At 40.7% G+C, this 17,478-nt stretch overlaps 1 protein-coding gene across 4 annotated transcripts in view; it reads right to left on the bottom strand.

Moving 5' to 3' along the window:
- Positions 1-11,606, bottom strand: part of SYNJ1 (synaptojanin 1) — a 64,292-nt gene extending 52,686 nt beyond the window's left edge. For 2 of the 4 annotated variants that reach the window (XM_034073301.1, XM_031051239.2), the window contains exon 1: positions 10,031-10,329. In XM_034073301.1, the coding sequence (XP_033929192.1) occupies positions 10,031-10,154 (124 nt within the window). In that variant the 5' untranslated portion in view covers positions 10,155-10,329. Of the gene's footprint in view, positions 1-10,030; positions 10,330-11,511 lie in introns of those variants that run through there. The other 2 variants (XM_034073299.1, XM_034073297.1) reach the window with 2 other exon arrangements.
- Positions 11,607-17,478: the final 5,872 nt, after the last annotated feature.

Genomic DNA, 17,478 nt, shown 5'->3' with positions numbered 1-17,478 from the left:
TCAACAAAAAAGGCTACTGCTAATAAAGCAGCAAAGGGTTGAAAAAACAAACATAAAAAAATGGAAATTTAAAAACTTACTGTGGTTAGTAAATTATTATTTTCTTAGGAAAGCATCCAAGCACCAAACAAAAGCATTTCATACCATGTTTTTCAATTACATTAGATCTAATATACAGTGAACTCTGAGCAAAGCTTTTCCACAGTGAGTGTGTATTTTCATCTTGTACTGTCTGCACTTTTCCCATCTTTTGTTCACATGGGTAAACAGCTAACATTGCACACCTCAGAAAGTTCACTTCATCTGTAGGGCCCTGGCCTATCCTCACCCACCTCCATGTTTCAGCTACTGCCTCTGCGGAACCTAAGTCTAGGCGCAAGACGAAAGAATTACGGGATCTAGTGAGCAATGGATGCTAAAAGAAAAGAACCCAAACACACGAGCCAGAGTGCAATCTATTACTGACTACCAATGAACATGGCATTTCCCGTTTCTGAAGATATCAAAATTAAATCTTCAGGTTTTCATATCACTCTGTACCAAACAGTATGAATAACAACATAAATGCTTTGGAACCATCCAGACTCTTCCTATTAGTATCACATTCAACTCTTCTCACCAAAGCAGTAAGCTTCATGAAGATCACAGAATCATAGAATCACAGAATAGTTAGGGTTGGAAAGGACTTTAAGATCATCTAGTTTCAACCCCCCTGCCATGGGCAGGGAACCTCACACTAAACCAGATCACCCAAGGCTTCATCCAACCTGGTCTTGAACACTGCCAGGGATGGAGCATTCACAACCTCCCTGGGCAACCCATTCCAGCACCTCACCACCCTCACAGTAAAGAATTTCTTCCTTATATCCAATCTAAATCTCTGCTGTTTAAGTTTGAACCTGTTACCCCTTGTCCTATCACTACAGTCCCTAAAGAAGATCTATGCTCTCTCACTTCATTCAGCATGCAAAGTCATTGGATCCAGCTGAATATGTAAGAGAAGGGACCCCATCACTACAATATCTTATATTCAGTGAATGCAAAGACAACTTTTAGTTTCCTCATGAACAGCTGAAATTACCAACTGGGTGAACAGCAGCTTAAGAATTAAACCACAGGAAGACTAAGGTAATCCCAACAGAAGGAGAGAGCATCTTCAAGAGCATTTCCGAAAGCACTTCCTCTCTAACATTGTTAATCACAGAGTTAATGAATGAGAACATCTCTTCCCAGAATGGTAGGTTGGTCTGCAGCCATGAGAACCCTTTTGAATTTGATTTATGAGCTCCACATCTTGAAAAGAATTGCAACTAATACAAATATGCACTCAGAAAACAAAATACTCATGTCCCGCAAATTAATGGACCTATTTTGCCTTGAGAAATTGACTTTCCTATTTACTGTATCTTTAAATAGCTGGAAGCAAGCAAATGTAATTAAAGTTGTCTGAAAAAAATATAAAATGATGTTACTCACTAAGAAGAACAAATTAAGACATGCAGCTTCTAAAAACAGAAATTAACAACTGGAATGACAACTTTCATCCATAACACTGGACTTAACAGATTTTAAATTATACTGTAAGGGAGCACTAAACAGTAGACAATGCTAGCATACATATGTCTGTGTATAAAGATGGACACAAAACATTACAAGGCAGTTTTTCTTCTATAGCTTTGTATGTCTCTAAGCACCTCATCTACATATCTTTTAAATACCTCCAGGGATGGTGACTCAACCACTTCCCTGGGCACCCTGTTCCAGTGTTTGACAACCCTTTCAGTGAACACATTTTTCCTAATATCCAATGTAAACCTTCCCTGGTATAACTTGAGGCCGTTACCTCTTTCCTATCACTTGTTACCTGGGAGAAGAGACCAACACCCACTTCACTACAACCTCCTTTCAGGTAGATGTAGAGAACTACAAGGTTTCTCCGAGCCTCCTTTTTTCAGGTTATACAACCCCAGTTCCCTCAGCAGCTCCTCACGAGGCTTATTCTCCAGACCATCACCAGCTTCGTTGCCCTTCTCTGAACACGCTCCAGCACCTCCACATCTTTCTTGCCATGAGGGGCCAGAATGGAACACAGGATTCAAAATGCAGCCTCAGCAGTGCCAAATACAGACAGACAATCACTGCCCTCGCCCTTCTGTCTGTGCTATTTCTCATACAGGCCAGGCTATTGTTGGCCTTCTTGGCTGCCTGGACACAAGCTGGCTGGTGTTCAGCAGCTGTCAATCACCAGCCTCACGTCCTTTTCCACTGAGCAGGTTTCCAGCCACTCTTACCAAAGCCTGTAGCATTGCATAGGGTTGTTGTGACCAAGGGGCAAGACCCAGCACTGAGCCTTGTTGAACCTCATACCATTGGCCACTGCCCATCAATCCAGCCAGGTTTTTACTCAGTGAAGTGTATGCCTGTCCAAGCCATGAGCAGCCAGCTTCTCCAGAAGACTGCTGTGGGAAACGGTGTCAAAGGCTTTACTAAAGTCTAGGTAGAAAACATCCACAGCTTTTCCCTCATCCACTAAGTGGATCACATTGTCTGACAAGGAGATCAGGTTAGTCAAGCAGGACCTGCCTTTCATTAACCAATGCTGACTAGGCCTGATCCCTTGGTTGTCCTGTACGTGCCATGGATGATACGCTCCATAACATTCCCCAGCACTGAGGTCAGATTGACAGGCCTGTAGCTCTCCAGTCTCTGTGCATCGTATTTGCTAACTTCCAGTCAACTGGGACCTCCCCAGTTAGCCAGGAGTGCTGATAAATGATAGAAAGTAGCTCAGTGAGCACTTCCGCCAGCTCCCTTAGTAACCTTGGGTGGATCACATCCACCCTCATAGACTTGTGTATGTCTAACTGGTGTAGCAGGTCGCTGACCATTTCCCCTTGGATTATGAGGGCTTCCTTCTGCTTCCCATCCCTGTCTTCCTGCTCAGGAGGCTGGCAAGCTAGAGAACAAGCGGTCCTACTATTAAAGACTGAAGCAAAGAAGACATTAAGTATCTCAGCCTTTTCCACATCCTTTGCCACTATATTTACTCCCACATCCAATAAAGGATGGAGGTTCTCCTTTACCCTCCTTTTGTTGCTGATGCATTTATAGAAACGCTTTTTATTGTCTTTTACAGCATTAGCCAGATCAAGTTCTAGTTAGGCTTTGGCTCTTCCAATTTTCTCCTTGTATAAACTCATGACATCCTTGTACTCCTCCTGAGTTACCTGCCGCTTCTTCTGAAGGTCATAAACTCTCCTTTTTTTCCTGAGTTCCAGCCAAAGCTCTCCCTTCAGCCAGTCCAGTCTTCTTGCCTGCCAGCTTGCCTTTTTGCACACGGGGATGGCCTGCTCCTGCACCTTTAAGATTTCCTCCTTGAAGAATGTCCAGCCTTCCTGGACTCCTCTACCCTTCAGGACTGCTTCCCAAGGGACTCGTCAACCAGCCTCCTAAACAGGCCAAAGTTTGCTCTCAGGAAGTCCAAGGTAGCACTTCTGCTGACTCCCTTCCTTACCTCTCCAAAAACTGAGAACTCTGTCATTTTGTGATTGCTATTTAGCATACACATATTTAAAAAAAAAATCACAAAACTTTTAAGGTAGTTTTCAGGTTCAGTTGTAATACATTCTTGTAAAAAGCCACCAGGCCTCAAATACAGTGTCAAGAGAGAAAGAATAAAATATTTTAAAATCAATATTTATTAAAAATTAATAGGTCATAGTATCTTTAAACATTAACATCTCTTTTGCTCCAAAGTTAAAACACAAGTGTGCATCTGTAATAATCACCCCTTATCAATCACTAACTTATTTAAGAAAGGTGAATGATTCAATGATTTGAAAGTGATTACTATGTCAGCCCTCTTACTGTTACGTAAATGGAACCCCCATGAAAATCTTGTCTTCAGGACAACTTGGTTCAACAGGTATTCTGCTTAATTCCATATTACAAAGTTAAGATCATATTAAAGATTATAATTTAGACTTTCGACAGTTATGTTCTCTTCTTGGTGGGATCACAAGCTGCTACAACAAGATATTAGAAGTTAGTGGCTATAATTCCCAACTAGAACATGGGACACTGAGCTGGGAACAAAGACAGACCCCTGAAATTATGTGCAGTGCCTTTGGAAACTCATTTTCACTTCACATTCATTTTTCACAGTTATTCACTTCACAAAGACATTTATATGTCACCATAATCAACACATATACTTAAGACTATACGGAGGAACCCCCAAATAACAAATAATCTCTACCCAGCAATGAGAAAAAAAACAGACATGTCTAGATGTTAGCAATTATATTTAAATACTATACGCCAGAAAACAAACAAAACCATCATTTTTTGGAACAGCAAGTTAAAAAAAAATAAATAATTGTAACAGATGAGCAAATAACAGGCATGGTGGCTTTAACTCTATTCTTCAATGCTATGCAAATTTACTTCACGAAATGTGTCGCTTCCACTAACACCACTGACAAGGGGGAAAAATCCAAACTGAGAAATAAAAGTGTGAAAACAAAGCTGACCTATGTAACAGACAACAAGCACTCCTTTCCATCTGATTTGGGCTGACTCAATTACATGTTCTCCATTGAAAATAAAACGTCATAGCACAAATAATCTTCAAAGATTTTCTTCTAATACTGAATGTTTTGATTAAAATACACTTATTTCACATGAAAGCTAACTACTGCAATTTTTGCCTGTAGAAAATGACATTTTCAATTTAACTACATGCTAGCATGCAAAATGCTACCAAATTACTTAAACGTAGAAATGCTAATTATTTTTTTCCTAAGTTACATCTGAGAACTCCAAAAATATAGAAACTAAGTGTCTTAACAGGCATTTAATTAGCAAGACCTATCATTCACTGGATGTCCAACAGGGCAAACCTAAGAGCTTTACAAGCATGTCTTCTACCACAGAAATGAAAAATTACTGAACTGGAAAAGAAACATCCATAAAAAGAATTATTTGTTGTCAGTGAAATCCAGTATTAAAATCATACAAAGGGGTGTGGTAAACATACAGAATAGTTTTCACTCTTTCTGTAAAGCTAGTCTACTTTAAGATGAAAAAAGCCTTCAGATTCTGTCATAACTTCGTAGTACTTCCAGAACTGTAAATCAAATTCTTGCAGATCCATCACATCATTCAAAGAGGTCACAGTCCTCCCAGGCAAGAGTTACTGCCTCCACCAACCTTCTAGGAAGATTCTTACTGTACTTCTTGTACATTTCAGTGTGTTCTAGGCTAGCATACATAGTCCTTGTTAAACTGTGATTTTGTTGAAATGCTTGGAAAGCAATGAGCAGATTGTCTTTCCAGTAGATTTGAAAGGACAGTGAATTCTAGCAGAATCCTAGGAAAAGCACCTGCTGACAGGAAGAAAGTTACAGCCTCCTTCACCAGCACAGCTGCCCTTGGCACCCACCGTAGCTGTTGCTTCCCTGCAGCTTAAGTGTTTTAAGATATTATGTAATAGGAAGGCATAGTCCAGAAGATGACATTTATTAAAAACAGTAATAAAGACAAGAAGGTGAAACTGCTGTCTACTTTTGCACTGTAGTCCCTTCAAATTGGCTTCAGATTAATACAGTACTACATCAAAATACACTCAACAACTATTTATACCTGAGCCTATATTTGATCTTTCCTGTCTAACATAGAGACACTCTTTCCAGAGAATAAATTATTGATTGAAGAATTTTAACCCTTATATATGTATATAAAAACAGGACAATATTTATATTAAGCTTCTGTTATAGGATACCACCACGAAAAGCAGAATGTAGTGAATTATTTGCAAATACTCTCCTTCCCTAGTTAAGGGGATGTGGATTCTCTCAAAACTCTGTATAAACATTTATCAGAGATGTGGGCAGAATCACACAGTCGCAGCTTATTACCAGTGAGAGCAAACACCAAAGGAAAAAACCCTCCATTTGTGAGAATACAGAATATAGTGTGTACATAGAGATACATATATCTCCTTAATAATGTACATATAGCAAGTGCTCATCAAATGTATCTGTTACTATGTTTTTCTTCAGGTGTCTAAGTTTCATCAAGCACCATATCAACTTAAAATGTTTTGCAGAATTGTTTGGCAGTATATGCCATCTGCTCCTGTAGATAGATAATAGCATATCTGCTTCCCCTCTTCAAGAATGCAGTGTGGAAGGATTTTCTTTTTAAAAATAAGTGGAATGTGGATGGGTAGTGGAGTAGCATTGCTAAGAATGAATATGAATACCAGGATGCCTGCTGCACACAGATCATTATTACAGCTATTTATGTAGCTCTACAGAGAGCTCAGGGTGGGCATGGTGCCTCTTCATGTTTGCAGTTGCCCTCTTCTCTACCGTTAAGATTCAGGTCAAAGGATGTGCACAAAGCTCCTGCTCTCTCCACTCAGGGCTCAGTATTTTCCCAGATAACAGAACATTCTCCTTTACTCATCGCATGCGACAGGAGTAAAGACAGCTTCCTACTTGCTTCATTATGACTCACCAGAGAGGAAAAGGGAGAGACATTGCCTCCTGCTCAGTCAATTAAGCCTTTACAGGTAAGGTAAATCATTAAGGAGTCCTATTTCAAAGAATAAATATACTGTCTATTCTGTATGTCAAATAAGAAAAAAGACATGTATGCCATCCTCCCACTACATTCTATACAAATCAGCAGTAAAGCTGATGACATTTAAAACTAAGTGCTCTTAGAAGGCCTTGAGAGGCAAGCTGGCAAGATCCTCTTAGAGTTCAGTATCTTGGGCTAATCCAATACTAGGACTGAGTCAACAGAAGACGTATCAAATGTATAAAGGCAAGCAAAGTGTTTCTCAGATGGTTTGGTCACACTAGCATTAGCTAATCCATATTACAAGCAGCACATAGAAAACTTCCAGCAGGAGCATGGTTTGGGCTGCTTCCACATAAAGGCTGAGTGATTATACCAACAACCACCTCTGAACTATCCCTCTGACCCTCTTCCTTTCTGTGAGTAACAGATTCAGTACATGCACAACATGCACTGAAAATCACACATTTGAGTTGTATAGCATTTCATACAGAGGCCTAACTAAATCCTCTGAATCATCCTGCAATGCTTCATTGCATGTAAAGGGGATGAAGGTTAATACCGTTATCCTTCCCTCAGCAAAACGACAGATGTACTTCCTCCAAGATGACATTTAAAGGATCAGTGAGCTTTCATTCCTTTCTTTTAGCCATTTTCAAATACGAATTTCTACACATGGATACTCCAGAAGATGCAGATCACTAAGGCACTCAGAACTGAGCCACATGAACCACTTTTAATGGTAAAGTATATTTCACTAGGTTCTGCCTATATTATACAAGGTAAGAACTCTGATAAAGTAATAAGGCTGAACACCTTATTTTATCTGCAGTATTGATGAAAATATTTTGAAAAATGTCTAACAATTTGAGATCAGTATTGTCAATTTTTGTAGTCTACAAAGCATTAGAAAAAAATAAAGTTTTTAACAGTTTAAAGTGATGCTGCTCTGGATTTAAATTGATACATATTTGATCTGACCATTTTTCTATCTATTCACTCAGATTTTATAAATATCTGGGAAATCTTCCCTAGGGTTAGACTTGCATTAACTTCATCTTATATTTGTACCAATATCCCGAATTTTGTAGGACTACAGACTAGAATCTTCTGATTGTTTTCTGTGGCACAATTACAGAGATGGATGAGCACTTTACAAATCTTCCCCAAGCACTCATAATTGCAATCCTTTAACCATGTATTAAGAAGAACAGGAGAAGCAAACAGCAAGCAGCAAAAGAGGAAAAATAATCCCAAGCTGTGGGACTCTAGTGCTTTTTCTGCTGTCAATTCAAGGGTATGATTGTGATCTTTCAACCATTAACAAAAAAAAATCACATTTCAGTATCTACTGAGTTTAGGTGCAAAGAGGGAATCAAAGCAAAATGCCACAGCTAAATATGCCTTAGGAAAATACATGCATTTACCAGACAGAAAAGGAGTAAGCAGTTTACTGGTTAAGCTTACTGAAAACAATATTCAGAGGACCTACTTCTAGCTATGAATGTTTACTATATTGTAACCTACTAATTAGAATACCAAGGAGAACTCTTTACAGACTAACATGCTATTACTAAGTACAGAACCAAAGAGGAGAGAGGCTTTCAAACTTTGTTTTGGGTCTACTTCCTCTGTTTGGTAACAACATGAGGCATAGAAGAGGGCAAGAACTTTGATACAGTTTTTAATTTTCAGAGAAGTTTATCCAGGTGCCTGCAGCATATCACAGCAGAAATAGCGACCTACTGTCCTTTCTGAGCGTAACTTTCAGGAGTGAGTATTTTTTTAATGCATTGTTCCTGAAGTAGCTTCAGTGTGTTCAGCACTTACTAAATACATGCTAAAATAAAGTTTTCCACAAATCTTCAAACCATTTTTCCCCATTTTATGGATTTCACTAAACCTGTTCATTAGGCTTTATGACTGGGCAGTTACTCCAAACCCAATCCACACCACATAATGCCTTTTAAATACTGATGGCAAAGTCAATGAGATTACTTACATACATAGAAAGAAGAAACTGTATCAGCAAAAAAAAATTTCTAAAAAACCAGGAGAAAAGCACTCATTGTTTTTCAATAGGATCATCACTGAATTGCAGCTATAATGTCAACCATGCTGGTATACCCTACTGCTAGGCCTCTAGCAGTTAATGGCAGCTTGTTCTAATCACACATTAAAGATACAGATTAAGCTGCATGTTAGACGGCACTTGTTCATGCAGCCTGTCCAGTACAGACGATTCTGTGGGCCAGCATGAAGTACCTTACAGAGGGACAGCCAGTTGCCACAGAGACCATGCCACTGCCAAGTAGCAAACTCACACAGAGGAGAGTTAATTGCAACTGCTGAAGAAAGGAAACATATCTCAAGTCTCACTTTTCTTTAGAAATCACATTTCTAACTCTAAGTCTTGTCACTCCCCTTTCAACCTACTCTATAGTCTTAAAGCTAGAGAGAGCATCCTCTTGAAAGGTACGGGCTTGAGTCCACTCAGACTCCATGCAGTGAATCAAATATCTCATTTTCTGATCGGGTGCTCAGAACAGCTAAGCCAGAAAACCACAAACGGGCACCAGAATGAATTAATCAAAAAGCTATTGACCTTAGGGAAAAAAAAAAAAAGGAAATACTTCTATAGTATGAAAGCTTTCTATAAAACAGTCAAAACCAAGCTCATTAACCCTGTGCAACCAGGTGCTCAGACTTTCTGAAGAATATAAATCAAACTACATTTTTAAACCCTATCTATAGGCTCCATGATCTCTACTGCACTTCTCATTTTAGTGTCCTCCAATTATGACTAAAAAAAAAAGGGGGGAGGAAGGGGGCAAAAGAATTTAAAGGAAACATTTAATGTATTTATAACTGAAAACATGTAAAAATAATTTTGCAATGCAAGACACCTTGCTCCAAATATTACTCATTTTATTACAAGACAAATCAATACAGAGTCTCCAGATAGGTTAAAAATACAGGGACAAAATAAAACTAAAAATTAAAAAACATCAAAAATCATGACACAAAATGAGACAAAAAATAAACAAATTAAGATGATATACCATTTAAGAATAGAGAATTTTTTATTATGAAATACAACAGAGAATTAGCTTTTCAATGAGTTACCAGGTATTAAAACAGAAAAGGTTGTTCAGAACCAAAGAAATAAGCAGATACTGTTGGAAGCAATTAGAAGAAAATTTAGTATACATGAAAATATACATGCATGATGAAATGAAATTAAAAGTGTAAAATTTTCTCTTAACAGATGGAGATATGAAAATGTCTTTTTTTATTTTTCCCCTTATTTAAATCAGAAGTGTCTCCACTAGCAAATAAAAAAATGGAATAGCTGCTTCTTTATACTCCATAAATAAACAGCTTACACAATGTCAAGTCTGCCAACTTCTTACATGGTAGTTATCAAAACATATCGACTTACAGAGGACAGCCACAGCTCCGGATTCAAACATGAGACATTCTTCTCTGTTTCTGGCTTCCACTATCACACTGAATGGAAGTGGATCCAGCTTGTGATAGATGCGGTATCCTTTACTGAAAGCCATTTTGCTTTTACCAGAGGCAGTCCTGTCCAACACAAGATGATGTTAGTGAAACCCTCCTTTACTTCCAGATACCTTCTGCAAAGCAGGTCTGACTTACATCCTTTCCTAGAGATTTTGTATGTTTAACAAAAATAAGCAAACAATTACAACTGAAAAAAAATAATCTGCTCACTCTTTCTACCTCATGAGACTTATTTTATTTCATGTTCCAAAACAAACATAGGGACTACCTAAAGACAACAGAGCAATGCTTCAAAATTGCAATTACCCAGAGAAACATCTTTCAAAATCAAGGATTTATTTAAAAGCTTCAGAAATAATGAGAACTTATTTCATAACACTTACTAAACGGGATTTCTTCTTAGGGGAAAAAAAAAAAGAAAAAAAGAATGAAAATAATGTTTGCTGGCCACTACAAATACTTAAGAGTGGCAAATATCTTAATCATAAACTAATGCCAAATGCAGAGGACCAGAAGCCTGAGCAGGCTTCAATTTTTAGATCTATTTTACTGGTTCTGACCTTGTAGCAAAGGACAGTATACCTTCGACACTAAAGCTGTTAAGACGTTTTAAAAGATCATAGGAAACCGTTAACCTATTTTGACTTTCTTTTTAAAAATGAAACCAGTTTTTTGTTGGAATTTAAACCCTCCCCTGCAGTGGCTGATGACTGAAACATTGCAGTGTTGTGCTCGTGAAACTGCCTGTAAGCCCCAGATCTTCCTTTAAAACAATTAAAAAATCCCCAAGCAATAAGGAACTATAAACAAACGCGTGAGTAGCCAAATTTTAAGGGTTTAGGTCTTAGAAAACATACATCGAGAGAAGATTCTTCGTGAAAAGCCAGAGCAGGGGTTTCTGACCTCTCCCTTCTTTTAAGCTCAGTCTGTAAACTCCAGGCTGACGCGGACTTTACGCCGTCGGTCCAAAACACACCGTCCCCCGCCCTCCAGCGCAGCCCCTTGCCGGCGCAGCCCCCCCGTGAGGAGGGAGCACCGCCGGGCCGGTTCTTCACCCGAAACCCCCCTCCGTCGCTGGGCAGCAGGAAAGGGGCCACCACACAGCGGCGAGTCTCCCACCGCCCTGCTGAGGGGCAGCGCCGCAGCCGGCACCGGGCCCGCAGATCCCCGCCCCACTACCACCTGCCGCCCAGGACAGGCGCGCACCGCCGGCCGCAGCAGCCCGGTGCCGCCAGCAACCGCGACGACGCTAACAGAGCCTCCTCCATCTTGTCTGGCGCCAGCGGCGCCCCCGCGGCCCGAGCCCCGCAACGGAGATAGCTGAGCTACCTCCGCCGTACACCGAGAGGCTCCACCGCGCGGCCACCACCCCACCGCTCCTCAGCCTCCCCTCACCCCCTGTCAGCCGCAGCGGTACCAGCGCTTCCCTCACCGGCCGCGCCACCTGCCGCCGACGGCCGCCCGCTCCGCTCCGTGCCGCGGGAGCCGGCGAGCACTCACTTCCGCTCCGGACCCGCCGTCCCTTCCGCATTGCGCCTCCCGCCACCGGAAGTCGGTAGAGGGCGTGCGGAGGTGGTGGCGGCGCCAGAGGTAGCGGCGGGGCTGGACCGGGGATGCGAGGGCGGATGATAAGTGGTTGCTGTGAGGGGGGTGCTGGCCCGCGAGAGCGGCGGCCTCGGCCTGGCTCAGGCTTTGTCAGAGCTGGGATCCCGGGAGCGGCATCCCTCGTGTAGCTTCTATGAGGGGCACGTTGAACCGGAGCATTGAGCCTTGGGTAATCCCTGCTGTCAGGGTGGAGTTCCGCGTGAGAAACCCTGACCCCTCACGGAAGGGTAGGAAAAGAACCCTCAGGAGAACCTGCCTTTTTGCTCAGTGTCATGGCAGTGCTGGGTTGACAGCTTCAGAGTTTGCAAATGTGCTACGGGTGCTTGGTCAGGCTCTGTTAGAACAGTCCCAGTTGTGTATTTATTACAGGTGCAGCAGGGCCAGCAAACTTGGGGTTGGGCTCACATGGAGTAATGTGAACTGAAGCCTTTACTGTGCAGAATGTGCAGTGGGCATAGAACCCATGTGTGCAGGTGCTCACCCTGTGCCTCGGGCCAGGTGGGAGCACTGAGTCATGGCTAACGCCTGCTTCTGCTTAACGGGCTTCCAAAGTTTTAAGGATAGACTGTCAGCATCTCTTTGGAAATTTCCGTTCAGGGTTCAAGTGGAGGAGGAGTACAGCTTCACAGGAGCTTTACTGCGTTGTGTTGGTGATACATTACAGATTGCTGAGGAGACAACGGAAGGCAGATTGGAGAGCTACATATTAAAGTCAAGGGAGAAGTGGCGCGTGCTTCACTTCAGATCGTGCTGGGGCCAAGATGGCAGCTGGAGTGGAGGGCTGAAGTAGAAAAATGAAAATCTGAAATACTGTGGAGAGACTCTATTCACTGAGACTTTAATTGGAACTAAAGAATATGCATGAGGGCAAGTGTGAGAAGTATAGCTACCTCCTGAGGCAAGAGCTGGACTGCCTTTGATTTCAGATTGTAGCATTTCTTCCCACTACGTTCTCCTCTAAGATCAATTCCCATTGCAAAGGGTAAAAAATAAAAACAAAAAGGCCTTTTCTGTTTCTTATAAAATTTATATTGAAGCACAGAAAGTTATGTTTGATATATATTCCCTGAATAGCTCTGGTCTATTCTAAAGAAACAGTAGATTGTATACATAATCTTTTGATATTTAAATATGGTCTTATCCCACTTATCTACCATAGGCTAAGTAACAAATGAAAGAAATACACTGATGGGAGAGAACACAAAGCAAATCTTTGTGAGGTAAAATACAATGTAAGTGATCTCTATAAAGTATAACTGGCCAATTTCCTGTATGCATTATGATGACTCCAGTGAAAATATTCTATAGATAAATAAAGGTATAATATTTAAAAACACTATTTAAGTTTCATGGGGTTTGAAATTACTAGAATTGATAATTACTAACAGTTCATTACAGCTTATGCTATTTCTTACTTGCTCATGGTAGATGTTCACATGTAAATGAACTACCATTAGCACAGCATCAAAAAGAAACTCATGAAACTTTACTCTTGAGAATGTAAAAATGAAAGAATGACAACATGGATGCTGTGGAAAGCAAAGGAAGTGTGTCCTGCACTTATCAATGCTTAAAGATCACTAGCAGGGACAGCAATTTAAAGGTTGTTTTACAAGACACACCTAAGGCTAAAATTATGATACATACTTGTAGTGAAAAACGAATTATGTATAAGTTTATTCACATTTTTTTTTCAGCAGATAAAATAGATTAAGGTGACATAGGTGACTGTCTTATTATGAAATATATTTTGCCTCCAGGTAGTATTTTTTTTCCTGGTAGCTAATCATTATTATGCAGTTGAAAATGGACTACTCCATTACTTGTTAGTGCCTTTCAAAATGTCAGAGAAGTGCATCAATTGAAAATACAATAATGGAATCACATAATTGTTTGGGTTGAAGGCTTTCTTCTGAAAGCTTATCTAATTCTAATCCCCTGCTCCCCTGCCATGGGGGTTGGACCAGGTTGCTCTAAGCCACATCCAACCTGACCTTGAACACTCCCAGGGATGGGCAACAACAGTTTCTCTGGGCAACCTGTGCCAGTGTCTTACCACCACTCACAATAAAGATTTTCTTCCTAATGTCTAATCTCAATCTACCCTCTTTCAGTTTAAAGCCATTCCCCCTTATCCTGTTCCTACCTGCTCTTGTAAAAAGTCCCTCTCCAGTTTCCATGTAGGCCCCCTTAAGGTACTGGAAGACTGCTGTAACGTCTCTCTAGAGCCTTCTCCAGGCTGAACAAGTCCAACTCTCTCAGCCTTTCTTCACAGGAGAGGTGATCCAGCCTTTCCAAATAAGAGGCCCTGCTCTGGACTGTGTCTTCTCTGTGGGGACCTCAGAGCTGAACACAGTACTCCGGGTGAGGTGTCATGGAGTGAATTAGACAGGGAGAATCACCTCCCTCCGCCTCCTTGCCATGGTTCTTGTTACACAGCCCCAGATACAACAGGCTATCTGGGCTGCAAGTACGCATTGCAGGCTCATGTCCAAGTCTTCATTCACCGGGATCTGTTTACATCAGCTGAGAATGTAAAAAATGTATTGCTATCAAATAGTGGGAGCTTTGAGAAAGCTATTATTAACTTCAGAAAATGCTGCTGTTTAGAAGGTAATGGAAAATGAGAATATTTGATTGTAATAAACGGCCAATGTATAACTGCATAACAGCATATTACAAACAAAGCTTATTTTTTCTTCAATTTTGTGTAATAAAAACAATTGCCAACTGAATTTCAGAATTTCACCAATCTTAAATATATGGAAATGTTGAGACATACTTCTGTAACTGGAGCTCAGGGAGCAGGGAAGAGGTGGAGAAGTTCAGAATGAAGCAGTGAAGTTTAGCCTGGGATACGGGGATGGGAAGGAAAGGTCTGTTGTTTCTCGACACCCAGATCTATTTTTATTTCCAATAAGTTAATTCCCTAAATCAAGTCTGTTTCCCATGATGTTAATCGTTAAGTGATCTCCCCGTCTTTGTTTTGATCCATGGGCTTTTTCATCCTCTTTTCTCACACTGTGCTGTTGAGGAGGGGAGTGAGAGAGCATCTGGGTGGGCATCTGGCTGCAGCCTACTTCACTGGGCTTCTGAGCAGAGCCTATTTAAAACATCCTGCTGAATGTTTTCTGTTAGCTAGGTGGCACAAAAGTCTTAAGACAGTAAACAGACAGTACTCAGGAACTTGCATGAAATCTAGGGCATAAAATTTGCACTTAAGCATGTTAAGAAAAATACTACACCAAATCTTGGACATTTGTGCTGTGCTCTTGGAGATCTGTGCTTTGCTCCAGGTCTCTGCTCTGTGGAAAGATTTAACTATGCACATAAAGCATGAAAGTAATGTTAAGTGGAGTCAGTGGGGCAGTTCATGTATTGAAACAAAACCACATGCTTAAGTCATCATTTGGAGCAGAGCTTTAAATTGCAGACTCTTACTTATAAGGTTGGTCTGCATGCAGTTATTTTATCCTCATTCATTTATTTCCGTGTATTTAGCGCAAGACTTTTACTTATGTACAGAAATCAAGTACTCTTGGACAAACCATCCTATATTATTTCAGAGTGCAGACAAATTCAACTAACAATTGTAAGGCCACCAAAGTTTTATGTTTGGAGTACCACACGCAGGACAAAACCACTCAACTCTGATCCATCAGAGGTGGTTGTGGGCAAGCTCCTCAAAAAACCACATCCATGCTCCTTCCTTGCAGAAACCATTTTTGAAGCCTCCTTAGAATTGTGTTTTCCATACATGCCACTGCTAACTCCTGCAGGAATGCTTTGCTGCTGCCTTCACAAGTAAAGTTGACTGGATGGGTCACAGATGGTGGTGTTTCCTTGTGGAGCACTATCACAGGACATTTAATTTTCACCAGGCAACTAATAAAACTGAGGTGACGGGGGTATTGCTTTTAAGAACCACCATGCATAAGAGGACAGGTCAGCCTGTTAAAACAAACCTCACCAACTTACAGTATGAACGCTGTATATAGCAAAACTGCAGGTGCATATCTCCCTTCTCAGTGGATATATATTTAGGGTTCTTTCAAAAAAAAAAAATCCTTTTTTTGAACAGTAAATTGAAGAGAACTGAAAGCAGAACCACTGATTAGCAAACTTTTGCAGAAAATGAGATGTATGCGAAAGGAGGAGAAAGAGGAATCATGCAACTCCCTGAGACTGCACAATTTTGCCTCCAACTTCTCCATTTCACATTTCAGATTTCATTTTGTTTTCCTTTATAGTAAAGGACAACGTTTTCCCATTGCTTCTAGCAACCTTTAGGGAAAAGGTAATTCTGTAATAACTGTAGTAATACATAACTCTATCATAAAATAATTGTAATAATTAACTGTAATAATTCTGTAATAATTATCCTGTACATAAAAATGTCAATGGCTGGCAGTTTTATATGCAACTTTGCTGTACATCTTCCCTTTTCTGAAGCAATGCTAACTACTAAAGGGGTTATTAGACTTTCCCAAGAGTCCCTGAAGAGTTCCAAGCAGAAATAAGATTGCCATGTCAATTAATGTGTTAGTACCTTCTCACATGGGGTTTCATCATCATCTAGGGCATTGGTCTCTTAATATGTTATAATCATTTGTTAATTTTGGTGAGATACATGTGGCAAACTGGAAGAATAACGTTAAAGCAGTTGTCCTCAGATTAAGCCTCAATCAAGCAGCTACCTCACATTGTTTAAAGAACATTACCCAAAGCATGACCCATTTGCTACTAGCATTTAATTTGCATCAGTAAGTGAGATACATGTGAAGTGATAGAAGTGAAAGTGGTTATTTTGTTTCTAAATAAAATTGGGTAACATTATTTACATAATGCCATTATGTGCCTGCACATTTTTAACTACTTATACATGGGAAAGGCACTGCATGGCCCAAAATGATACGTTAGATTACTTATCACCCACAAGTATACTTTGCTGCAACTTTCTTCATGTTGCTGTTCTCCAAATGTGACATTATGTGGGCATAGGAAGGTGCCCATGCCTCAAGCATGAGGAGCTTATACACCAGATCCATACAGGGCCATTGAAGAAAGGGGAGACAGGCTCAGTGTAGTATGAACAACTGGTCTTCTGCAGCAGTTAATTAGGAAAATGACTACAGGCTATCTTGAAAAAAGATTCTCTGTAGCTATAATTTGTAAGGAGGTTACAAGGAAAATACACCCTTCATTCCCTCCCCTGCAGTCCTAGTCACAATCCAAATTGGAGCAAAATACCTGTACTTTTAATAATAAATACATAGAGCTTTGCTGCTCTGCTAGTCTGGACCCCCATTAGTAGTGTGTACATCTACTGAAATGACAAATGCAATTGAAAACCTGCACCTACATCTTATAGTTAGTTACCTGCATCAAAAGGAGCGTGACCAGCAGGTTGAAGGAGGTGGTTGCTGCCCCTCTACTCTGCTCGCAAGACCTTACTTGGAGTATTGTGTGCAGTTCTGGTGTCCTCAACATAAAAAGGATATGGAGCTGTTGGAGCAAGTCCAGTTCTCCCATATGAAGACAGGCTGCGAAAGTTGGGTCTGTTCAGCCTGCAGAAGAGAAGGCTGCGTGGAGACCTCATAGCAGCCTTCCAGTATCTGAAGGGGGCCTACAAGGCTGCTGGTGAGGGACTATTAATTAGAGATTATAATGATAGGACAAGGGGTAATGGGTTAAAACTTAAACAGGGGAAGTTTAGATTGGATATAAGGAAGAAGTTCTTTACTGTGAGGGTGGTGA

This window comes from Melopsittacus undulatus, chromosome 2 (genome assembly GCF_012275295.1).
Source record: "Melopsittacus undulatus isolate bMelUnd1 chromosome 2, bMelUnd1.mat.Z, whole genome shotgun sequence".
Classification (NCBI taxonomy): Eukaryota; Metazoa; Chordata; class Aves; order Psittaciformes; family Psittaculidae; genus Melopsittacus; species Melopsittacus undulatus.
Note: the sequence above shows the minus strand (reverse complement) of the source record. Positions and strands in the feature narration are given on the sequence as shown.